A 25,497-nucleotide genomic window follows, 5' to 3' on the forward strand; every position below is an offset into this window, starting at 1 on the left:
AATAAATAAACATTTAAAAAATAAAGAACTACCTTACGACCTAGCAATTGCACTACTAGCTATTTATCCAAGGGACACAGGTGTGCTGTTTTGAAGGGGCACATGCACCCCAATGTTTATAGCAACACTATCAACAATAGCCAAAGTATGGAAAGGGCTCAAATGTCCATCAATGGATGAATGGATAAAGAAGATATGGTGTGTACACACACCACACACACACACACACACACACACACGCACGCACACACTGGAGTATTACTCAGCAATCAAAAAGAATGAAATCTTGCCATTTGCAACAACGTGGATGGAACTAGAGTGTATTATGCTAAGCGAAATTAATCAGAGAAAGACAAATATATGACTTCACTCACGAGGAATTTAAGATACAAAACAGATGAACACAGGGAAGGGAAGCAAAAATAATATAAAAACAAGTAGGGGACAAAACATAAGAGACTCTTGGGGTGCCTGGGTGGCTCAGTCGGTTAAGTGTCCGACTTCGGCCCAGGTCATGATTTCACGGTTCGTGGGTTCAAGCCCTGCATCAGGCTCTGTGCTGACAGCTCAGAGCCTGGAACCTGCTTTGGATTCTGTGTCTCCCTCTCTCTCTGCCCCTCCCCAGCTCATGCTTGCACTCTGTCTCTGTCAAAAGTAAATAAACTTAAAAAAAATTTTTTTTAATGGGCTACAGGCCTGAAAAGACATTTCTCCAAAGAAGACTTATACATATGGCTAACAGGCACATGAAAAAGTGTTCAATATCACTAATCACCAGGGAAATGTAAATCAAAACCTCAGACTTGTTAGGGTGGCTATTACAAAACAAAACAAAACGAAACAAAACAAAACAAAAACCTAACTAGTGTTGACAAGGGTGTGAAGAAAAGGGAACTCTTGTGCACTGTTGGTGGGACAGTAAATTGCTACAGCCGTTATGGAAAACAGTATGAAGATTCCTCAAAAAGTTAAAAATCCCACTTCTGGGTATTTATCCAAAAGAATTGAAAGCAGGATCTCTAAGAAATATCAGCACTCCCGGGGCGCCTGGGTGGCTCGGTCAGTTGGGCGTCCGACTTCGGCTCAGGTCATGATCTCACGGTCTGTGAGTTCGAGCCCCCACGGCGGGCTCTGTGCTGACAGCTCAGAGCCTGGAGCCTGTTTCAGATCCTGTGTCTCCCTCTCTCTCTGACCCTCCCCTGTTCACGCGCTGTCTCTCTCTGTCTCAAAAATAAATAAACGTTAAAAAAACTAAAAAAAAAAAAAAAAGAAATATCAGCACTCCCATGTCCACTGGGGCATTGTTCACAATAGACAAGATATAGAAACAAACTATCAACCAAGTGGATAAAGAAAATATGACATATATATCACATTTATATATATGCAAACTATATGTGTTATATATATTTGTGTATACACACACACACACACACACACACACGCGACGGAATTTTATTCAGCTTCAAAAAAGAAGGAAATCTTGCCATTTGTGACAACGAGGATGAACCTAGAGGGCATTATGCTAAGTGAAATAAATCAGACACAGAAAGACAAATTCTGTATCATTTCCCTTACATTTGGAATCTAAAATAGTCAAACTCCTAGAAACAGAGATTGGAACGACGGTGGCCAGGGGTTGGGGAAAGGGAGAAATGGGGGAGGTGATGGTCAAAGGGTACAAACTTGCAGTTTTGCAAGGCAAATAATTTCTAGAGATCTGCTACATAGTGTAGTGTCTGTAATCAACAATATCGTATCGTATACTTAAAATTTGCTAACAGATTAGCGGCTACGACGCCCTCAGCGTCAGCACAGATGCCCGGATCACAGAGGGCCGGGTCCTCCCGAGGTCCTAGAGCTGCCCGGAAGTGTCTCTGGATCGCTTCTGAGGACCTGGCCCTGCTTCCGGCGTGGCAGGGGTCCCGCTCTCCGCCAGGCCGCTGTGTGCCGGATTGCGCGTTCAGGTGCGGGGAAGTCTCGGGGTTTTGGGGTGCGGGGAATGGGATCAATCTTCCCGGGAGGGGACCGCGGACCGCGACGCGGCCCCTTGGCCGCCACATCCGGGAGCTCTAGAGGCAGATGTGGTGCCGTTTGGGGCGGGGCCGGACAGCGCCTGACTCTCGGGCGGCTCTTGGGCGGCCAGGGCCGCCCCGGCGAGCAGGGGGCACGACTCCAATCGGGCCGTCTCCGTCAGCTCCTGCCCCGGGCCGGTGGGCCGAGAGGGTCAGCGTGGGGCAGCACGCCGGCCTCCGGGGAGCAGGGCCTGCGCAGCGCGGCGGCCGGGGCGAGTGGAAGGCAGTTCCTGATAGTGGCCAGGCAGAGGGGGACGACCCCTTGTTTGTCAGTGGATGATCTCTGACAGGCAGGGTGAGGGGAGGCCCGGCCTTCCGAGGAGAATGGGCGCGATGAACCCCGTAGAGGGCTTTCCGTGCCCCCGGGGCTTCCCCAGCGCTCCGCGGTGCCGCATCTCGCCCTGGGCCTGGTGGGAGCCTTGGGGGCAGGATCTGTGCCCGGCTGAGCTCTGTTCAAGCACTTGGAGCTGCTGAGGTGGGCGGTGCTCCCTCGTCCTGTATAAGCAGGTGTGTGGCTCGGTCACCTGCGATGTGTCATGACATTATACCGTCCCTTCAGGTAATGACACAGACCTTTCTCCAGGTACCTCAGCCCCTCCTGCCTGAGTGACTGTCTGGTTTCCCCTGTGCTGTGGAAACAGTGAGAAGTTTCGATAGACGGGCCTGGTTCTAGGCCCTGGCAGTTGTGTTTGAGGCCCGGTTTCCTTATAGACAAGGTGAGGATAGGAACTGGCTCTGGCAGAGCTGTTGTGAGAATTCAAAGTTGAATGATCTTACCGTGGGCAGTGGCAGCAGCCGTGGCTGTGTGTCCCTGTGTTCTCTGGACTTTTCTTCTCCTTCATTCTTTTCTCCATTATGGATTTGGAGATCTTATGTGAGCTCTCTTGTTTTCTGGTTCTCTTCTCCTCCCCACTCCGTCTCCCTTCCCTGCCCACTCCTGGCTCTCCTCTTCGCGGGATTCGAGTGGACCCCTCTGCCACCTGCTCTCAGGGAACCTCCCGTAACATGGGCTGTCATCAGTGGTTCATGCCGTCCGCCTCTCCAAGGCAGAGACCGTGTCAGTCCTCATTTGCTGGCCCTTCAAAGGACAGAGGAGTTACTGGGCTTCTCTTCTCCCTCCGCCCTTGGCAGTTGCAGCTGGGACCTTTCCTCTGGGCTGCCTGATCACGAGGGAGGAGACCGCGATGTCTGCCGTGGGGACTGCATCTCCATACCTGCATTACCCTGGTGACAGTCACAGCAGCCGGGTGAGTTTCCTGGGGGCCCAGCTCCCCCCAGAAGTGGCAGCAATGCCCCGGCTCCTGGGGGACCTGGACAGGGGCACATTCAGAAAGTTGCTGAAGCTGGTGGTCAGCAGTCTGCAGGGAGAGGACTGTCGGGAGGCTGTGCAGCGCCTCAGGGCTGGCGCAGACCTGCCGGAGGAAAGGCTGGGCGCCCTCCTAGCCGGCACCAACACACTGCTCCAGCAGGCCCTCCGGCTGCCCCCAGCCAGCCTGAAGCCCGACGCCTTCAAAGACCAGCTCCGGGAGCTCTGCATCCCCCAGGACCTGGTCACGGACTTGTCCAGCGTGGTGTTTGGGAGCCAGCGGCTTCTCCTCACCTCTGTGGCCAGGCGGCGGGGGACCTGGCTGCCCCACGTTGCCAGCTTGTGGTGGAGGGTGGACGTGGCAATCTCCACCAGTGCCCTGGCCCGCTCCCTGCAGCCGAGTGTCCTAATGCAGCTGAAGCTTTCAGATGGGTCAGCATACCGCTTCGAGGTCCCCACAGCCAAGTTCCAGGAGCTGAGGTACGGCGTGGCCCTAGTCCTGAAGGAGATGGCGGACCTGGAGAAGAGGTGTGAGCTCAAACTGCAGGACTGACCCGTGCTTGCAGTCCCAGTCCAGTCCCTTGGGGGTGGCTGGCCCCGATAGGCATCTCCAAAGTGAAGCCTGTCCTTCCAGGAAGCATTTTTCAGGGAGCTGTTTGAATGTAATGACGTCATTCTCTGTTTAATTAAGAAAGACAACTTTTTCTTCCCTTTGTACTGGAAATAAAGCAACTATAAAAAAACAAAACCAAACACGTTCCCCTGGGTGGGCACCAAACTGCCACCCGTCCCCTGGCTGCTGCTCGTGTTGCTGGGTGAGGGCACCTGCTGCTCTGGTGTGGCCACATGTGGTCCGGTTATCATCTGGGGTCCAGGCCAAGGCCTTGGTGCGGACACTGTGGTCACTCGGCCTGGCTCCATGTAGCATTTGAGCTCTCCGCTCATTTGCTTTTATGAACCTTATGTCTTAGGGGGGGACAATTCATTCTCCTGCCTTAAATCTTGGACCTCGTGGAGCCAACATTCTAGTGCTGAGGGGGTGACATTGTAAAATGCGTAGTAAAAAATGACCAGTATCTTGTCAGAGAAGGGTGAGAGATGCAGAAATAGAGCAGGGTCCCTGTGAAGGGAGGCAGGCTTATGGAAGAGCTGGGCTGTCATCTTAAATTGGGTCATGGTGTGGGCCTTCTTGAGGACATGATCTAAGAGCAAAGATCCGAAGGAGGTAGGGGAACAGAGCAGTCTGAGGAATGGGGGCTCTGGGGAGGGGCAGCTGGCAGTGCATGACCGTGGAGCTGCGGCTGGGTGAGGGGCTGTGGAGGCCCCCAGGGCCTCAGTTCTGAGCAGAGTGGGTGGGCTCTGACAATTGTTTTAATAACTTTTCTTTCCCAGTTTTTTTGAGAGAGAGCACACATGCACGCAGGGGAGGACACAAGGAGACAGAATCTCAAGCAGGCTCCGTGTGAGGTCATGACCTGAGTGGAAATCAGAAATTGACGCTTAACCGGCTGAGCCACCCAGGCGCCCTTGACGGTTGTAAAAGAATCTCACGGGGGCGCCTGGGTGGCTCAGTTGGTTAAGCGGCCGACTTCGGCTCAGGTCATGATCTCGCGGTCCGTGAGGTCGAGCCCCGCGTCGGGCTCTGTGCTGACAGCTCAGGGCCTGGAGCCTGTTTCGGATTCTGGGTCTCCCTCTCTCTGACCCTCCTCCATTCATGCTGTCTCTCTCTGTCTCAAAAATAAATAAAAGTTAAAAAAAAATTAAAAAAAAAATCACAGGGGAACACTTTAAATCATACATACATACACACACACACACATACATACATACATAAAATTAAATAAATAATCTCACTGGATGCTGTGTTGAGAGCAGAGCACAAGGGCAGGGTCGGGGAGCCTGGTGGAGAGGCTGTTGCCAGGGCTGAGTTGGCATCTGGAGAGGGAAACGGGGGCCTCTCCTGGGATCCTCTAGGTGGGTGTCTTGGGCAGCTCAGGTTGCCATAGCAAAATATCATAGATTAAATGGCTTGAACAGCATAACTGTATTTCCTCACAGTTCCAGAGGCTGGAAGTCAGAGATCACAGTGTGAGAGGCTTCTGTCCCTAGTCTGCAGACAGCCTTTCCTCAGGAAGCGTGCGTGTATGAGAGAAGAGAGCTCTCTTACTGAGGACACCAGTCCTGATGCATCAGGGCCCCACCCTTATGACTCCATTTACCCTTAACCCCCTCCCTAAAGGCACCATCTCCATCAACAGTCATACTGGGGGTCAAGGCTTCCACACGAACTTTGGCCGGGGGACACGATTCAGTCGTTAGCAGTGAGAGCGTGCAGGGTAGAGGGGAGCGGGATCTTTCCTGGGTGACTCTGTGGGAATGTTCAGGGCCCATGGCCACCTTGCACCTTCCAGCATAACCCCTCCCTGCCAGGTAGGGGAACTTGGGGTCCTGCTCTTTGCGTAGACATTTGCTGTAGGGCCTTGTTCCCCCTGCAGTGTCCCTGCCTTCACGGTCTGCTTTCTCCTGGGCGACCAGGTCACACAAGTCTCATGGAAAAACTTCCTCTGAAAACAGCTAATGATCTTGGGGTGCCCATCAGTCACCCTGATGCATCTGTGTTGGAACCCCTGCCCTTACCCAGCACCCCCTTCCTGCCCCCCTGCTCTGTGTCAGGCTCCATCAAGATCGGCAGTGCTTGCTCACTGCCATTTACAGAACACTCCCGCCATCTCTGTTGAGTCTTTTCCCTGAGACAGGGTCATGGCAAGTTAGGTGTGCACCAAGGGCAGAGAGAGCAGGCGGCTGCACGGGAAGCTGACAACAAGGTGGGGTGGTGCTACACACTCAGAGTTAGGGTTTCAGAGGCCGAGCCCCCCAGGCAAGGCCCAGACCTGGCTAAGCAGGGATGCACCCTGTGTGTCTCATTCAGCATCTGCTGCCATCTTTCGGCCCTGCTTCCCCAAGGATGCGAGCTGGACTGGGCCATCCAAACTGCTACCTGGCCCACCCTAGAAGCATGTGCTAAGTGCCAGGTCTGCCCAACCAGTGGAGGCTTTCTATGCTAGGTGTTTCTTTCATGACCATCAGACATGTTCAGGCAATATGTACTCATGAGACATTTGGAGAAACTCAAAAAAAAAAAAAAAAAAAATTTAAAAGTCCCTTTGCCCATAGACAGCCATGGAAACTGTGTTCATCAGACTTCACACTTGTGCTGTGTGTCTGTGTTAGCTCTGTTCACTTAACCCCTCCTGAGCATGACAGTCGTGGCTAATGGCTGCAAAACCTGCCATTCCCCTTGGTGGATGTGCTGAATTTTACCTAGACAAACACACACCACAGGCTGGGTGGCTGAAACATCGATTTCCCATAGCTCTGGAGGCTGGGAGGCTGGGATCAGGATGCCGATATGGCTGGGTTAGGGCCTTCTTCAGGGCTGCAGACTTCTCCCTGTGTCCTCACAAGGTTAAAGGGGTGAGGGAGCTCTCTTGGGTCTCTCTGTAAGGGCACTAATCCCATTCATGAGGCTCTGAACCCATCCCAATCACCTCCCATATGCCCCAAACCCTCATAGCATCACATTGGGCATTAGGGTTTCAATATATAGATTTTGGCCAGGGGGGTGGGGGTGGGAGGACACAGACCACAGCAGCTTTTGTATTCTTTTTTTCTTTTAAAAATCACAGTGGGGGTGCCTGGGTGGCTCAGTCAGTTAAGCGTTCGACTTCAGCTCCGGTCATGTCATGATCTTGCAGTCCGTGAGTTCAAGCCCTGCACAGGGCCCTGTGCTGACAGCTCGGAGCCTGGAGCTTCGGATTCTGTGTCTCCCTCTCTCTCTGCCCCTCCCCTGCTCACGCTCTGTCTCTCTCTCCTACAAAAATAAACATTCAGAAAATTTTTTAAAAAAATCACAGTGACATTAGTGGTAAAACCATTTTATATTGAAACTGTTTAGAAGTGGGAACAGATGAGGCAGAACATTTTAAAGCCCTTGATATTATTGCCAAAGCACAGCCTCCTCAACCTTCACGGGCCAGTCCCTGGTGATGCACAAAGAAATTACAGGTGTAACCAACAGGTGCTGAGCAGTCCAGGTACAACTTTAACTCACAAGTGTGAAGTTCCCCCGCTTCACAGGTGATAACGCTTAGAGGTTAGAGAGTTGCCCGATGTCAAACAGCTGGTGGGGGTGCTGTCCACCTTCCCTCCCCACCTGGATGGGGCTTCCCTGTGGCAGTGTCCCTGGTCTACTGACTGGGCAAGTGACTGGGAGGGGTAAGGAGATTCAGCCGGGGGGGGGGGGGGCTTCAAGAGGCTCTCCCTGCTGGCTCACGTGCCTTAAGTGGCTATTGGCCCCAGGAGGACACACGTTTAGGGCTGAAAGCCATGGAGATTCAGGGGCTTCTGCTGTGCAGGATTCTTGGAATTTGGTAGGTGCAACCAGGAATGGAGCCCTAGGATCTGAGCCAGGCTTTTATCCCCCAGCAGGAAGCTCCACGCTGTAGTGCCACCGAAGGGCCACTTGGCTGGGCCCCCATGATCCTCAATAATACACCTGAGCAGAGAGAAGCACTTCCCAGGCCACCCTACTGTCGGCATCTATGAGAAACACACACAGCCCCTTCCCAAGAGGCCCTCGCAGGGAGGACAGAGCTCTCACTTGGAGCCCCTCAAGCCTCTCAGCAGTTCTTGCAGGTAGAGGACACTTCCACTCACAGATAGGCCGATGGAGGCTCAGAGTTACAGGAGTCAGATAGTGGGCAAGTGCCCAGATCTGCACACCCTTGCTCCGCCTGTGGGTTGCAGAGACCACTCCCTACCCCATCCTTGTGCAGCGGACCGACCGGGATTGCTTGGCAGTTTGGTGCATTGGTGTGTCCGCTGTGAGAGTCAGCAGACTCTGGGAGGGCCCTCAGCCCCTTGCAGGCAGAGCACCTGGTCACATGCGATCTGCTCCTGCTGGGCTCCAGACACGTGGGGGTGTAATGTTCTGCCCACTCACCAGCCGTTTACCAGAAGAGACAGTCTGTGCTTTTTGTCTTTCAGTCAGTAACAGTGGGGTCAGAGCATTGTTCTCCATCCATGGTGGGCTGGACAAGGCAGCCCTAACCACGCTGTCCCTCCCACAGCACCTGCAAGGTGGCCTTCCCTCCGTTTCCCACTGCTGCTCCGCAGAGCTGCTGCAGCAGGGGACGGCTGCAAGGGAATATTTCAGCTTTGCAGGTCACAAGGGTTGTCGGCTCTGCCAATGTTGCTTGCAAGCAGCCAGACGCTACGTAAATGAACGGGCACAATTACTTTCTTACTGGCACTGAACTTTTAATTTCATAGGTCACAAAATCATCTTGTTTTCAAGCATTAAAAACCATTGTCAGTCTCTGGGGACATGCAAAACCAGGTGGCAAGTGGCTCTGCCATACCGCCCTCAACCCAGCCAGGCTGGGGTGGGTGGATCCTGTGTGCCCAAATGACTCCCCTAGGCTACAGAGCAACTGTCTACCCTCATCTGTAGTCAGTCCTTACCACTCACAGGCCTTGAGGTCCACCTTTGTCTCCAGCCTGCACAAGGTCTTGTACAGAGAATGGACACTTGTACTTGGAAAAATTTCCCTTTTCCATTTTCTTGATCTTATTTTAGATCTCTGTGAAAAGAGTTTTCAAAAATAATCTCTACACTCAACATGCATGGGGCTTGAATCACGACCCCGACATCAAGAGCTGCATGCTCCACTGACTGAGCCAGCCAGGTGTCCCTCTTGGAAACTCTTGATGCTCGTGCATTTCCTCTTCTGACAGTGTCTAACATCCCAACCTCAAAGCTCCCCAAACGCAGCATTCATTCGTGCGACAAAAATTTCCTAGGTTCTGAGTGCACGCCACGCACACTGTGTAAACTCACCTGGGCTCTGCACCCCCCACACCTTTGTGAAGCTTCCAGGAAGCTTGGTGGTTCCAATCCAATGTCATGAATCAAAGCTTAGCCTGATTGAGTAAAAAGTAGTTTCGAGTCAAAATTATGGGCTTACTGCTTCAAAAAAAAAAAAAAAATCGTATGTATTTTAATATCTACTCTGAAATAGAGTTCTGGGTATTCTTAAAAACATTCACTGTTACATCTACTGAAGCCCATGTTGGAAAATACCTTTTAAAGTAGAACAGAATGCCCAAAACCTTGCACTATCCCACAGGTGGCCCTCCTCCACCCCCTCTGCCAAAGGGCCACCAGCTCACAGGACACACACAGATGCTCTTCATGGGCTCCAGGCATTTTAGGTGCTGAGGCAGCTTGATTTCACAAAGTCTTGCCGGGCAGGCCAGTGTCACATGTCTCACGTGGATGCAGCTAAGGACTCCTCACCCTACACTTGTGCAGGGGCGGCTCTAGACTGGAATGTAAACTCTAGAGTGGTTTCTATTGAATTCCTGGTTGTATTGGGACATTTATATGAACAAACCGCACTAAGAGTTGAGAGGAAAAGTAATTCCTCAAAGGTTGGAGGGCATGAAGATTTTACCCAAGTTAACAAGGCGAGACCAGCAAGTGTGAACTTGGCCCTTGAATACAAGAGTGGGCAGAGCCAGCCTGCACACAAAAGGGCCAGCTCTGTTCCAATAAACTTTATTTGGTCACACTGAAATGTGATTTCAACATACTTTTCAAACGTCATAAAATAGTCATTTTTCCCATTTAAAAATGTAAAAACCCTTCTTAGCTTTTAGGCCTTTTAAGAGGTAAACTGAGGTACATTAAATTTTTGAAGAGTTTATATTTGAACAAACACTGCCTGGAGCCAGGCAGGACCACACTGAAAAATCAGGAGTGCTGTGCTGGCAGGAGAAAAGGGAGAGGTGTTTATAGACGCAGGAGCAAAACTGGGAAACTGTTTGACTGGTTATGGCTTAAGCAGGTGCCTTATTTGGGCAAATCTAGTTGACTGTGATTAGGTGTTCTTAAATTTCATTTTCTCAGATAGGAGTGCATTTACAGGAATGGACTCTGGCTTAGCTTTTGATCTGCTTGTGTAGTTCCCAAGGCAAGAGAGTCACCCAGTCTAATGGCATCGTACATATTTTCACAGGCTGCATAAACAGACAGCAAACTGCATTTTGCCCACACGCTATAATCTGTCAGCTCCTGATCTAGAACCGTATCAATCCAAAGAGAGAATCCAGGTGAAGAAGACTTAGGTTGAATCCTCTGGCCCTTTTCAACTGGCCTGTGGTTGCTGTTAGAAGACAGAAAGCACCATGCTCAGGCTGGAATCTGGAAGAGTTCATGTAACTTTCCACCCCTCTGTCCCATCATTACCCAGAAGTGGCAGAGACGGGTTTCCTTTCTGGGAATGGCACATTCAGTGACCAAACTGCCTTCCTAAGGGACATGGGCCCACGAAAAGTCCCTGGTCCTCTGGCAATGACCCTTTTGGACACACTTCTGGGTGCAGTAGGTACAGGTGGAGAGGCGGTTACAGCCACTGAAATGGGCACAATGATTTCATGGCGTCCTGACACCTGGGCTGGGAACACCACTTCCAAAGGGGCAGGTACAGGCCAGGGGGACAATCTTCACTCCTAGGACTAGCACTGTGGCCTAAGAACATATCACGCATTGTGCCTGGCTGAGCAGCAGTGGGTGGCAACTGGGCTGACCTGCTGTGGGGCCGAGACCCCTGTCCATGTATTAGAAACACAAACACACAGACTTGACCATCCTGAACTCTGCTGTTCCTAATGCCAGAAAGTTGGGGAATTCCCAATGCAAACACAGGGATCAGCCAGCCTGATTTTCACCTAATACAAATCCAGAACCTGCTGTTGGGCCATACCACACATGGCCATTGAGGCTGTGTCTCAAGGACCTACCCACAGGCTTAACCATACCAGGTGATGGTGACCCAAATCAAGTGTTGCAATAAATCCTGAAGTGACTGACCTGTGTCCCTCTGGGTTACCTTTCTGTATGTGGGAGAAATGGGCCTCTCCATTGGGACAAGGGGGAGGGGTCCCCGGCCCAAATTTCACCCCTCCGATAACTGTCAATGACACCAAAGATCGGCAGGTCTCGAGTGAGTGGTCGTGGGTAGTAGCCAGTCTAAGACTTCTGGTGCCCTGGAACTTTTTCACAGTTGGCAGGGCCAGGACCCTGAGGGCGGGGCCACCATCAACACTGTTAGCCTCATTCTGCGGGTCAGCAGTCTGTCTCCACCTCCACCAGCATCCGGGAAAAGGCAATGGGCTCACATGCAGCTTGCAGACCCTCCTGGTTCTGGCAGTTTGTGTGGCAGGAGCGGTTCTGGGGAGTCTGGTAAGCAGCCTGGCCTCCGGGTAGCTCCGTTGGGCTCACATGAGCGGTTTCTGCAGTGCCGAGGCCAGGTCTGCCCTGGGTCCCGCTAGAGATGCCGGCTCGGGGTCTCAGTGTGGGAGCAGGGAGCTCTCCCACATTCAATTCTTATGGTCACCCTGTAACGATGCTCAGATAAGCAGACAGACTCTGGATTTCACGGAGAACAGTGACATCCAGAGTCACAGAGCAGGTCCCTGGGTGCAGGTGCTACTCCTGGAGTGCCTGCACTGATCCAAGCTCCTGTCTGAAAAGGCTGGTGCCAGGCCCTCTGGCTGTAGCCCCGGGTTGCTCTGATGGGGATGGAGTTGGAGGAAAAGGAGTCAGGTGAAGAAGGCAGCTTCCTCTGGGCTTCCACTAGCACAAGCTAACACATCCTTCCTGCTGAAGCCAGTCTGAGGAACTGACTAAGGAACTGCTAAGGGAAGACGCTTTGGGCAACTTCTCAGCTACTTGTCTGGCAGGGCTCATGGGCCTTTTCCCATGACACTTCCTCATCCGCGGGATGTGGGGTCTTTCTTCCGTGAACTCCAAAGTCTACACATGTGCGCCCTGGCTTGAGGGACACAGGCTTTGCTGCGCGGGATAAGGTCACACGTTGCAGCAAAGATATATCCACTTTGTACGAATTTGGACATTTTCTTTCTTAAGGGAGCAATTCTGAATCTATCCCCACCTTCTAAATTCTTGTCGGTATAAATGATCCCATATAAAATACGTTAAGGTTAAGGCTGCAGGTTTATTCACATTTATACACATTTATAAAGACAGGTGGTCTATCCCATGTGAATTTTCTGATGCTGAGTAAGCCGTGAGCTCCGATTAAAAGCTTTGCCACATTCGTTACATTTGTAAGGTTTCTCTCCAGTGTGAATTCTCTGATGAATGATTAGATGTGAGCGCCACCTGAATATTTTCTCACATTCGTTACATTTATGCAGTTTCTTTACCGTGCTGACTTTTCTACGGCTCACATGGGTAGAAGCTTCCAGGGTATTCCCATATTCATGATACCACTGGGCACGAGTGTGGATCCTCTGGTGCTCAATAAGATAGGAACTCCGGCTGAAGGCTTTCCCACACTCACTACATCCATACGGCTTCACTCCTGCGTGAATTATCTGGTGTTGGAAAAGGGTTGAGTTTTGACTGAAGGCCTTCCCACATTCAGTACACTTATAGGGTCTCTCCCCAGTGTGGACCCTTTGATGTATTGTGAGCTGTGTGCTCATACTGAAAGCCTTTCCACATTCGACACACTCGTAGGGCTTCTCTCCCTTATGGATTCTCTGATGGTAAATGAGACTTGAACTCTGGCTGAAGGCTTTTCCACAGTCACTACACTCGTAGGGTTTCTCTCCAGTGTGAATTCTCTGGTGCTGAATTAGGTGTGAGCCCTGGACAAAGCCTTTCCCACACTCATCACACTTGAATGGTTTTTCTCCAGTGTGAGTTCTCTGGTGGCGAATAAGCCGTGAGCTACAACCAAAGGCTTTTGCACACTTGTTGCATTTATAAGGCTTCTCTCCAGTGTGGGTCAGCTGATGCTGACTAAGGCGAGACACCCACCTGAAGGCCTTCCCACACTCATCGCACTTAAACGGTTTCTCTGCAGTGTGAATTCTCTGATGGGCAACATGGCTGGGACTACCTGGGCTTCTTGGAAGTTGAGGCTTCTCCCCGGCATGCATCCGCTGGTGTTGAGCCAGGGTTGAGCTCTGGCTGAAGGCCTTCCCACACTCCTGGCACTGGTAGGGCCTCTCTCCAGTGTGGGTCCTCTGGTGTCTGACCAGCTGAGACTGTTGGCTGAAGGCCTTCCCACACTCCCGACAGCCATAGGGCCTCTCTCCCGTGTGGACCCTCTGGTGGTGGATGAGGCTGGAGCTCTGACCAAAGGCCTTTCCACACTCCTCACACCTGTAAGGCTTCTCTCCAGTATGAATTCTTTGATGCTGAATAAGTTTTGAGCTCAGACGAAAAGCTTTTCCACACTCAATGCATTTGAATGGCTTCTCTCCAGTGTGGATTCTCTGATGCTGATTAAGCTGCGAGCACAACCTGAAGACCTTCCCACATTCCTCACATTCATACGGCTTCTCTCCATGGCAGTTACTTCGAGGTTTCCCCTGCAAGCAATCAGGTAATTTTTTTTTACACTCTGGACATCTGTTAGGTTTCTTCGGTGTATTAATTTCCTGATGCAGAGCAATGTCCGAAGTCGATCTGAAACTCCTGCCACACATATCACATCTTCGGGATGTCCCTTCTGCAGCACCTCCCTTACTTTTGTCAGGGTGACAACCCAGTACGCCAATGCCCTCCAGCTCGCCACATCCCTGGGCACCCTCCTTGGCGAAGGTCTTCCTGGGAACCACAGTGCCAGTGTTCAAGCAGTTTTTCTGGAGGAGGGAGCTTGGCTTACTCTCTGACCAGACCTCAGAATCAGCGGTGTCTCTAAAGCCAGAACTCTGAGGAAAACCTTGTGGGGAGCTTCTGACCATGGCCACACAGGGTTCCGATTTTAGGGCATCCACGTCCTCACAGGCCTGCTCACTTGCCATCCCAACTGCAGAATCTGAAATAAACAGGAAATAAAATGGTTCTTATCCCCTGTGCTCAGAGAAAGGACAGAGACCAGGGGCAGTGGCGGAGGCTGCATCAGGCAAGAATACACCCACATGGAAAAACACTACCAGAAGTTGGGCCTTGGACAGTTCTCAAGATTTAGCTTCGTTGACACTTTTACTTCATGCGTTCAACTACCGTGTGTTCCTGTGGGGGGGGGGGGGGGGGACACGGCAGCAGAGGCTCGTCCCGTGGGGAACCGGTATGAGTGAAAATCCATAAGGAAGTTCTGGGATGGAGAGCCTGGCAAGTGTGGCAAGAGGCAGGTTGGGCTTGAGGTGCCAGAGGCTCCTGGATCCAGAGGTGTGGTGAGGGGAGTTAACGGACAGGTTCCGAGGAAGATGAGGCTGGACAGCTGCTGTGGGGCACACCCTGGGTGAGCCTGAAGGGGGGGTAGTACTGAGCAGGACCCCAGACCTGAATTTGGCTTCCTCCAGCTGCTGCTAAGCCACCTTCTCTGATACACACCCGATCATGTACGTCAGCCCCACAGCTTCCAGAAGGCCACACCCGGTGGCCTATACTGCCTTCTCATTCCCTTGGGGTTCTGGTCAGTCCACTCACCCCTGACTGGCCCCCACGAGGCCTTCCTGACATCTGCCTTCCTTCTGGACTCTCCAAATAAGTGTCAGCCCCTCTCCTACCGGCAGTCCCAGAGAGTACCCTTGCTAAACTCACACACCTCCTTGGTGTCTGTGATCACACCCAGGGTCATAACTAACACCACAACCAACTTCATAACCAGTGCAATAACCACTGTTATAACCAGTCCATTTCTACCCCACAGAAATATCCTCCAGGGGCCCAGTTCCAGGGTTCCTGGTGGCTCTTAATGTCAGTCCCCTCTCCAGCTCGGTGATCTGAAGTTCTCAGTCAGTCCTAGGGTGAGGAAGAGGCCATCACATACTGAGCATCTTCTGGGCATAAGGAACACTTAGTTCCTGGCCGTTCCTCAATTAGTCTTTGTGACAATCCAATGAGATCAGTAGTGAGTCAGAGAAGGAGCTTGTGGTTCCCCAGTCACACAGCTAATTACAGAATCAGGAATGAACCCAATTCTGTTCCCCCAACACATGCCCCTTCAACCTCTCTGTGCTCTTATGACACAGGGCATCTCCTACCTGGCCTCTGGGGCACAATCACACAACCTTTCAACAGGGCAGGAGTGGCCATATGGTGCTGGCTCACTCAGTCCTCTGCCCAGGCCTCCCTCCACTCTGGAGATGAGACAGTGGACACGCACTGCTCTCCTCTCCCTCCTGCTGGAAAACAAAGGCCACCGTGGACGCCAAGGAAGAGCACAGTGGAAACGTCCATAGTTGTGAGCCTAGAACCTCCCGCTGCACAGGAAGGAGAAAGATAATCCACGTGGTTCAGCAGCCACAAACCTACCCAACTCCTCTCTGGAGTCTGCCTCCATCTGGCTTTCTGCAACCAAGTCTATGAGAAGCCTCCTGACGCACCAGGCTTCCCCTCAGGCTCAGCTAGCCACATGGTCCCTCTCCTCTTTGGGCCCACGTCACACTTGTACCCAGCACGGCCCATTTTTACGTGACCCTACTTACTAGTGACACCTTCTCTGACAAAGACCCTCTCTTGACCAGCTCAGCCAGGCTCCTCTGAGCCTTTCTCGACCAGGCCTCATCCTTGGCCCGTAAGGACAAAAGACTAACGTCGCTACTTACAGCTAAAGGTTTCCTCCCTAGGATGACCCTAGCCCTCCTTAAGGTGTGTGCCTGAGAAAACTCAAGGCTGTCAGAACGATCTGTTTATTCCAGCCACACCTGAGGGACAGGTCGTCTCCCAACTTCTGTGGGAGGGCAAGACCCAGATGCCACAAGCAGAGGTCAGCAAGCCCAGGTAGGTGTCAGAGGGTCCACTCCCTTCCGCTCTTGTAATCCATCACTTCCTGGCTCTAGCTGAACCCCACTCGCCCCCTGCCTGCTCTGATCATGTGTGAAAAATGGAAGCCGAGTTCACTCACACTGGACTTTCTCCATCGCAACTTATCACTATGGATTAAGAAAAATCTATCCTCACCGTTTCAACTAGTGCCTCGCTGTGTGTATCTATGCATGACACCGCCCACGGGGCCCCTCGGGGACTCATAACTGAAGCCTAGAGTTCTCATCCTACCCCAGAACTCGAAAGCCCTTCTCTGTAAGCTCTGAACAACCTGTGAGAGGATACAAGCACGTGTTAAAAAACAGAGCCTCCTTCTGGAAGTGGTTTTCCCTCAGACAACAGATGTTGTCCCTGCAGGCTGACAGGCACTAAGGTCTCTTGTGCCGGGGACAAAGGTAGCTGTGGTGGTGGGTTAGGGGTGTGGCTCTGCAACCTGCTGCCGCTCTGGGCCACTCCTCAGTTACCTGCTGCACTAGCCAGGCACAGGTAACATCTCTGGGTACTTACATTTTTCTGACATGCTCCACATGTTTTCATCTGTGAGGCCGTACTCTTGCCCTATGTCTCAGGCTTGTGACAAGTCTACATTTATTGTGGGGAGGTTTTCTTTGCTGCTGCCTCATCACCATAAAGACCATTTGCTGCGTACAAACCCATGGAAAAGCTCCAGCTAGCTTTTCCGCCACGGTACCCTCTTTGAAATCTCTCCTCCACCTTGGAAATACTTAGTAGGAGCTGGGTTTTAACTGGGCTAGCCTACAGCTTTACCTCCTTCCCAGGAAGGATCAAAAAGGGGTCTAAGCAGGAAGGCAGGGCCTTCAATTATAGAGCCAAGGAGGCTGGGGGCTGGGGTCAATGTTCCCAACACTCCTGCCCATACACTCATACCTCAGGACACGAACCTGCTGATGCCTCGATTTTGGCCGTGTGGCTTCCAGAATTGTGAGACAATTAACCTCTGTGGTTTTAAGCCTCAAGTTTGTGGTGCTTTGGTACAGCAGCCCTAGGACCCAACACAGCCCTGAAGCCTGATGTGAGAGGCTGGGGTCACCCAGGAGCCCAAGCAGTTCTGGAGGAGCTGCTGGCAGGTGGGAGGCAACTGTCTCAGGGATGACTGATGTTTGCCTGAGAGGCTGCTCAGAGCCAAGCTTAGTGCTTCCCTTGGATCATTACCTTTGCACTTTGCTTAACAAGAACATCAGTAAAATTGGAAATTGAACCTATGCCTGAAAAGCAAACTCTGTTTTTGCTAGAACACGTAAGAGTCTCATGTCCCTGCTTTTCTGTAGTTCAGTCTCTCCCAATACAACCCCACGACCAGGCGACAGTTCTGTCAACGGGCCCACCTGTGGCCCCGTGGTGCCCCCAGGCAGCCCGGCATGCCCTCTTGGCTGGTCCCTGGGGTCTGCCTTCAGCTTCCCACCCTCAACCCTTGCTGGGCATGGGTTCCCCGAACATCTCCTCACTCCTTTACCTGGAAACCTCTTTGCCACAGGCCTAAGCCTCACCTGTAAGGGAGGTCCTTGCCACCTCTCTCCCCTCGACTCCCTTCAGGTCAAGGACCCATGGCTCCTGCCCCTGCTCCAACCGGGAGATCAGCTCAGGCTTGAAGACCAGGAATCCTGCTGTGGGGATGGCAGAGAAGGGGACCATGTCAGCATGGCTGAGGGTACATCCCAGGGCCCAATGCTCTTGGTTTCCAGGAATTAAGAGGCAGGGGGCTGTTGGAGCACAAGCAGAGCTTCCAAAGGGAACATCATGGGGAGAGGGTCTGGACACAGTGGCCCTCTCTGTCCAGCTCAAGTTGGACAATGAGAGATACCTGGACTCCCAGCCCATCCCCGTCCACACGAGGGCCAGGATCCTCAGGGGATCTATCACCAAAGAATCTGCAAGGAACAGGCCAGGTCTAGCTTTAGGAGAAAGCAGCCAGGCACTGCCAGCACCTCCCTCAGCAGAGATGGCCTGTCCCTCAGTTCAGAGGGCAGGAACATTCCAGGAGATAGGAGTGGCCAAGAAGCAAGACAGAAACAACAAAAGTAAGCCGACAAATGAATGGATTTTAATTCGGAGGGTGCCGAGCCCTGTGGTCAGGGTTTCCCTCCCCCAGGTTTCCGGCTGTGGGGGTGGGGAAGGGCAAGCAGAGAGACCCTGCAGGATAAAGGCCTCAGGTGCACATAGGACTCCATGCTCAGCAGGAAACGTGCTCTCTCGAAGAACATGTGGAATGTACAAAGAAAACAACTCTAGGCCAAATGTGAAGGGAGTCATGTCCACAAGACAATACAACACTGTGCCCCAACCCAAAATATAATTGGATGTGAAGGTTATGACAGCACGGAGCTCAAAGCTATTAGGTACTTGGGGCGCCTGGATGGCTCAGTCAGTTAAGCATCTCCCTTCGGCTCAGGTCATCATCTCGCGGTTCATGGGTTCGAGCCCCACATCGGGCTCTGAGCTGACAGCTCGGAGCCTGGACCCTGCTTCGGATTCTGTGTTTCTTTCTCTCTCTCTCTCTCTGCCCCTCCCCCCCCCCCCCCCACCACACACACACACACACTCAAAAATAAACATTAAAAAACTAAAAACAAACAACTACTTGAAAACTAAATAATGAATTACTAAGTAGCAGCTCTATTTACTACAAAACTCATGGGATGAAGCTGAAACAGTATTTGCAAATAAAATTTTACATTTTAAATACATTTATTATAGAAATGAGCATAGTAAAACGCAAATGAGATAAACATTAAACTCAAGAAGTTAGGAACAAAACAGCACAGCAAACCCAAATAAATAAAAAGGAAGAAAATAATAAAGGTGGGGTGGGATTCAATGAAATAGAGAACAAAGGCAACAACACTATCCCCCACCCCCAGAGAAAGATCAGCCAAACCAAAACCTGGTTCTCTGAAAAAATGAATACGACCGCTCTTGTGGCAAAATTGATTGAGGTCAACACAGTGAAAAAATAAAATAAATAAGGAAAACAACTACACACACAATGCAGACTAAAAATTAAAGAGTATTATGAGGGGCGCCTGGGTGGCTCAGTCGGTTAAGCAGCCGACTTCAGCTTAGGTCACGATCTCGCGTTCCGTGAGTTCGAGCCCCGCGTCGGGCTCTGGGCTGATGGCTCAGAGCCTGGAGCCTGCTTCCGATTCTGTGTCTCCCTCTCTCTCTGCCCCTCCCCCGTTCATGCTCTGTCTCTCTGTCTCAAAAATAAATAAAACGTTAAAAAAAAAATTAAAAAATAAATAAATAAATAAAGAGTATTATGAACAAACAGATGCTAAAAAACTTGGAAATCTAAACGAACACATCACTTTACAGGAAAACTAAAAATGACAAAATCAGCACAAAAGGAAACTTGCAAACTTGACAGATATTATTCACTAAAAAACAAAACCAGGGGCGCCTGGGTGGCTGAGTCGCTTGGGCATCTGACTATGGCTCAGGTCATGATCTCACGGTTTGTGAGTTTGAGCCCCGCGTCGGGCTCTGTGCTGACAGCTCAGAGCTTGGAGCCTTCTTCACATTCTGTGTCTCCCTCTTTCTCTGCCCCTTCCTTGTCTCTCAAAAATCAATAAACATTAAAAAAAGAAAGAAACAAACAAAAACAAAACTAAAAGCAAAAAACACTAGCGCAAGACCTTCCTTTCCCAAGGGCCCAAGGCCCCAAGGCCCAGACAGTTTTACCAGTGAGTTTTACCAAACACTGTAATTCCACCTACATAAATTCTTCCAGAAATTAAAGACAGCAAAATGTGCCCAGTTCATCTAATGAAACGCATATGCCAAGGGCCATTTGCCAAAAAAATAGAAAATTCACAAAAAGAAAACATATAGGGGCACCTGGATGGCTCAGTTAAGCAAATGACTTCAGCTCAGGTCATCATCTCACAGTTCATGAGTTCAAGCCCTGCGTCGGGCTCTGTGTTGACAGCTCAGAGCCTGGAGCCTGCTTCGGATTCTGTGTCTTCCTCTCTCTCTGCCTCTCCCCCGCTCACACTCTTTCTCTCTTCCTCAAAAAAAAAAATTTTTAAACCTTTTTTAAATGAAAACACAAAAACAAACAAACAAACAAAAAACAAACAAAAAAAAACCCAGGGGTGCCTGGGTGGCTGAGTCAGTTAAACATCCAACCTCAGGTCAGATCATGATCTCACAGTCTGTGGGTTCAAGCCCTACATTGGGCTCTGTGCTGACAGCTTGAAGCCTGCTTCAGATTCTATGTCTCCCTCTCTCTCTTTCCCTCACCCACTCATGCTCTGTCTCTCTGTCTCTCTCTCTCTCAAAAAATAAACATTAAAAAAAAAACAAAACAACAAAAAACAATAAAAAGAAACATATTAAAAGTCAATTTTGCTCATGAACAGGGAAGCAAAACTCTGAAACATAATACTGCCTAGCTGAATCCAAAATAGTACTGAAATTTATATGTAAAATATAATTTAAGTAGAGTTTACTCCAGAAATACAAAACACGTTACTAAAATTTACTAGACTAATAAGGTGAAAAAATCATACAAACACTTCAATTGATGCAGAAAAAGAATTTGTTTACGATTATGATTAGCCAACTTCTGATGTTAATTAAATGTATTCCTTTTTTTAAAAAAAAAAAAAAGGGAGGGTCTTTTTATTTAGTTATTTTTTAATTTATTTTTTAAGTCATCTCCACACCCAACGTGGGCTGGAACTCACAATCCCAAGATGAAGGAGATGCACGCTCCACAGACCAAGCCAGGTGCCCCTAGAAATCTTCCTTTTAGATTTTTTTCTATGTTTATTTTTGAGAGAGAACACAAGTGGGGGAGGGGCAGAGAGAGAGACCAAGAATCCAAAGCACAAAGTTTGACATGGGGCTCAAACCCACGAACCGTTGAGATCATGACCTGAGCTGAAGTTGCACGTTCAACCGACTGAGCCCCCCAGGTGCCCTGAAGTATTCCCTTTAACACGAGGAACAAAGGGCGCCTGGGTGGTTCATCTGGTTGAGAGACCAACTCTTGATTTTGGCTCAGGTCATGATCCCAGGGCTGTGGGCTCGAGCCCCAAGTAGGGCTCCTTGTTGAGCATGGTGCCTGCCTAAGGTTCTCTCCCTCTCTCACTCTACCCCTCTTCCCGACTTGCACACGTTCACTTTCTCTCAAATAAAAAAATTAAATAAGGAACAAAACAGGCATATCCACATAAGTCCTGTCTGACACACCACTGTGGCTCTGGGCACAGCTAAAGGCCAGGACACTGGGGGCACCAAGGGGCAAACCACCACTGGTTCAGCTGCAGGTGACTCCTCCTAGAATACAGCACCAGAGCAGCAGGAAGTTCAACAAAGTTACCAAATACAAGCATTTCTGTAGAGCAGCTATACTCAGTTAAAGATATAGCAACATAAAAAAAGATACATTCACAAAGCAACCAAAAATAAAGCATCTAGAAGGGACCAGACCACTCTGGAGAAAATCTAATAAATTTCTAGAATTCTTTTTTTTTTTTTTTTTTTTTTAATTTTTTTAACGTTTATTTATTTTTGAGACAGAGACAGAGCATGAACAGGGGAGGGGCAGAGAGAGAGGGAGACACAGAATCTGAAACGGGCTCCAGGCTCTGAGCTGTCAGCACAGAGCCCGACGCGGGGCTCGAACTCACGGACCGTGAGATCATGCCTTGAAATGAAGTCGGACGCTTAACCGACCGAGCCACCCAGGCGCCCCTAAATTTCTAGAATTCTAATAAATTACAGAGAATAAATGGAGACACATTCCATGGTCTTGGGTGGGAACAGTTAATGAGGAAGAGATCAGTTCTTCTCTTGTTAGTTCTAGAAATTCAAAGCACTCCCAATAAAAATTCCAGTTCCAAGTATTGAATAACTCACTTACTATAAACTTATATGAAAGAATTACCTTATTACCCACGAGTAGATAAGCAAAGTTTTATGAAAGAATAAAAAGGGGAAGTTGTCCTACCAGGCTTTAAGACACACTACGAGGCCAGCTCAGAAACACAGTCACACACATGAAAAAAGGTGGCTCCACAAATCAACGGAAGACAACGGGCTGCTTAGGCGGTGATACCAGGAAATGGCTCAGTGTATAAACAAAAATAAAGCAAGACTCCTACCTAACTCCAGACACAAATGTGGTGCCAAGATCTAAACAAGAAAGATAAAGTCCACAGGCGAACGTACAAACTGTCTCTATGACCTTGGAGAGGAAAGAACTTTTAAATAAAATTTCAAAGATACAACCCATAAGGCAAAAACTAATGGATTTGATTCATTAAAATCTGACCTCACAAAGTTAACAAACACTGGGACACCCGATTCAGTTAAGTACCTGACTTCGGCTCAGGTCATGATCTCATGCTTCGTGAGTTTCAGCCCCACGTGGGGCTCTGTTCTGACAGCTCAGAGCCTGGAGCCTGCTTCAGATTCTGTCTCCCTCTCTCTTTGCCCCTCCCCTGCTTGCATTCTCTCGCTTTCTCAAAAATAAGCATTAAAAATTTTTTTTAAAAAGGTAACAAACACAAGAGAACGGGAAAAGTTATTTACAATGCACAAAACTCACCACAACACCTCCCAGGGTCAGCTCTTGACCCACAAAGACCCACGGCCCCCATAACCACAGCCCTGACAAGGGCCTGGTAGGTGGGTGCTGACCAATGATGGGGGGGGGGGTCCCAAGATGCAGCCTCACCTAGTCCAGCCACACTGCTGTGGTTCTCCAGCATCACTTCCTTGTAGAGGGCCCTCTGGCCAGGGTCCAGACACTGCCACTCCTCCCTCGAGAAGTGCACGGCCACATCACCGAACGTCACAGCCTCCTGAAAAAACATACACCAGCACCCCAGGGAAACCTGGGTGCCAGCCCCATCCTGGCTCCACCTCATGGTGCGTCTCAGCCACATGTACCACAGGGCTGGGCAAGACAGTCACCAAGCCCCTTTGGCTCTAAAATCAAGGGGAGTGGCAGTATGAAGGAGGGGGAAGGAGCCAGACCTACAAACCTCCCCCCACAAGAGCCTCAGATGGGCCCCAGTCTGGGCAGAGGATGGGCTTGCCTGAGCTTGGGAATGGCCACAAGGGGCCAATGGAGGGTCTAGGCCAAGGCCCAGTGGGCAGGGTGGGTTCTCAGAAGAAAAGGTAGGGGCCCTCACAGAGCAAGTGAGGGAACGGAGGCAGTCAGACTCCTACCATGAGGCTCGGTGGGTGGGCATCCACGTGTCCTGGATGAGACCTGTTGGCAGTTGTGAAAGGATCAGAGGTCAGGGTACTGGAGGACCCCTAGCCCTGACTTCCTGGCTAATTGAGAGGGTACTGTGTTCTCCAATCCTTTGCCTTTAACCCCAGATGTTCATTAGCAAGGACATAAGGTGGAACCAACATAGCCACAGCACTTAAGTATCTTCCCCCACTCCCCACCAAAGCTTCATCCTTCAGAGTGTGTGGTGTGTGGGAATCACTCCAGACACAGAAGGGGTGGTTGCCACATGTGGTAAGTGCTAGACTAAGCAATGGGGATGTAGCAGTGCACAACGCTTGAGAACTTTCCCATCATGAAGCACAGTCTAAAGGGTTAACGATACAAACACAACATCACAACCATGACCAGTGCAAGAAAACTCTGAAAGCATTTAAACTAGGAAACTCTGGTTTAATGATGAGTCACTTCCCAGGGGAGCTAACTAGGCCAAGAGGATGGAGGTAGGGAGGGCGCTAAAGGCAGCAGGGAAGGCATGTGCAAAGGGACTGAAGCAAAACAGAATGGGCAGAATGAGTCCATGGAGCTGTTCACAAGCAGCAAGGGGAAGTGGTGGTGTGACTGGAGGATGACGCCAGAACAGTGGATTACACTAGGAAAAGGAACGGATTCAGAATCCCCGCCCCCCCCCCCGCCCCGCCCCAGCAATCTACATTAACTTGGCCCCAATCCCAGGCATTCCCCTAGGCAGTCTGAATGAGAAGTGGGCTTCCTATGGGAGCTTCTGGCTCAGAAAGTGGCTTGTGGGCGGAAGCTCCAGGCCGTGGGCATAGTGAAGCTGACCCAGGCAGTAGTGAGCACTGTCGGGTGGGCCCCCACCTGCGACGGGCCAAGAGTGAACCTGGAAGCGCTGGATCCCAGGTTCCCAGTAGAAACGGACAGGCCCTGAGAAGGGAAACACCCCACCCTACCCTAGGCACAGCCCTTTTTTTACCACTGTCCCACGGGCAGTAAATGAGGGGAAAAGACGACTTGAGAAGCTGTAGTTATGCAGAAAGGAGAATCAGGGATCCCCTCTCGAGCAGGCCTACACCTCGTGGGAGGCCGCGGGTGAATCCCGCGACGGGCCTGCAGGACTCGCCCAAATGCCTCCTGCCTCCGCGGGCCAAGGCGGCCGCAGTTCGACCACCTCCCACGCCAGGCGCCCATGGCCTCCCCAAGCCGCTCGCGACATCCGCGCTTCCCAGCGGGGAGGCAGGGGATCGCCGGGCCCGCAGTGCCGGAGGCGGGAGGACGCGGGGGTCGGCCGGTTGCCACTCCGTCCGAGGGCGATGAGCACGTAAGGTGCCCCAACCCGAGTCCGCGCCGGACGCGCCCACTCACCCTCCCCGTGCGCCGCCCGAGCCTCGAAACGCGGGACAAAACCGGAAACGGGCCTCGGGCTCACGCTCCCTCTTCTTCTCACAGACTTCCGGGCGTTCTGGGCGGCTCGGAGGCTCGGCCGTCTCGATGGTTCCCAGCCGCCCCGCCCCGGCGCGGGGGAAGGGGCGGGGCTGGGGTCAAGGGAGGGGCGGGGCTGGGGTCAAGGGAGGGGTGGGCCCGCGGAAGGTGGCGGAAGTGCAGGCCAAAGGGCGGAGGGGGGTCCTGGCGAAGCGGGTGGAGAGCCTGAGGTGGCCCGGGCCCGGCCCCGCCTACCTCTTATCACCTCGGGGACGCTGGACCCCGCACCGGATCTGTGCCCGGGCTTTTCTACAGAAGGCAGCTCCCGCTGGGCACGGTCCAGGCACCGGGCAACGGAGACGCCCCGACCACGGGCGGAGTGGGCACGGGGGAGCGGCTAGCTTGGGAGGAGGGCAGAGGAGCCGAGTGGAGACAGCAGGTATTGTCTGGGTGGTTGGGGCACGTGGTCCAGGCCGCGGACACCGCTGAAGCTGGGCGGGCGGCGCAGGGCACCTAAAGCGGAAGAATGCGCCCCGGCGGCGGCGGGAAGGGCGGGGCAGAGAATGCGCAGAACTTTTTCGGTAGAAGAGACCTAGCA

General features: G+C 51.4%; 2 protein-coding genes across 16 annotated transcripts; one reads left to right on the top strand and one right to left on the bottom strand.

The window, feature by feature from the left end:
• The first annotated feature begins 1,847 nt into the window (after positions 1–1,847).
• Positions 1,848–4,146, top strand: COMMD5 (COMM domain containing 5). Its single transcript, XM_060611706.3, has 2 exons — positions 1,848–1,967; positions 3,207–4,146. Exon 2 carries the CDS (start codon positions 3,260–3,262, stop codon positions 3,932–3,934), a length of 675 nt encoding a protein of 224 aa, XP_060467689.1. The 5' UTR covers positions 1,848–1,967; positions 3,207–3,259; the 3' UTR covers positions 3,935–4,146.
• Positions 4,147–9,413: 5,267 nt separating this feature from the next.
• ZNF7 (zinc finger protein 7) lies at positions 9,414–25,497 on the bottom strand. 15 transcript variants are annotated; one of them, XR_013553812.2, is made up of 6 exons: positions 24,454–24,832; positions 23,453–23,495; positions 22,956–23,115; positions 17,761–17,877; positions 11,315–14,297; positions 9,414–10,607 (listed from the first exon to the last, which is right to left on the bottom strand). XR_013553812.2 is itself a non-coding variant. In XM_078442421.2 (5 exons), exons 2-5 carry the CDS (start codon positions 23,453–23,455, stop codon positions 12,499–12,501), a joined length of 2,046 nt encoding a protein of 681 aa, XP_078298547.1. In that variant the 5' UTR covers positions 23,456–23,495; positions 25,155–25,497; the 3' UTR covers positions 9,414–12,498. The 15 variants fall into 15 exon arrangements, 14 of the variants coding, with proteins under 14 accessions (XP_078298547.1, XP_078298544.1, XP_078298545.1 ...); XM_078442421.2 differs by lacking the exon at positions 24,454–24,832 and adding an exon at positions 25,155–25,497 and having other exon boundaries at positions 9,414–14,297; positions 22,956–23,082; XM_078442418.2 differs by lacking the exon at positions 24,454–24,832 and adding an exon at positions 25,155–25,497 and having other exon boundaries at positions 9,414–14,297.

Source organism: Panthera onca, chromosome F2 (genome assembly GCF_046562875.1).
Source record: "Panthera onca isolate mPanOnc1 chromosome F2, mPanOnc1 haplotype 2, whole genome shotgun sequence".
NCBI lineage: Eukaryota > Metazoa > Chordata > Mammalia > Carnivora > Felidae > Panthera > Panthera onca.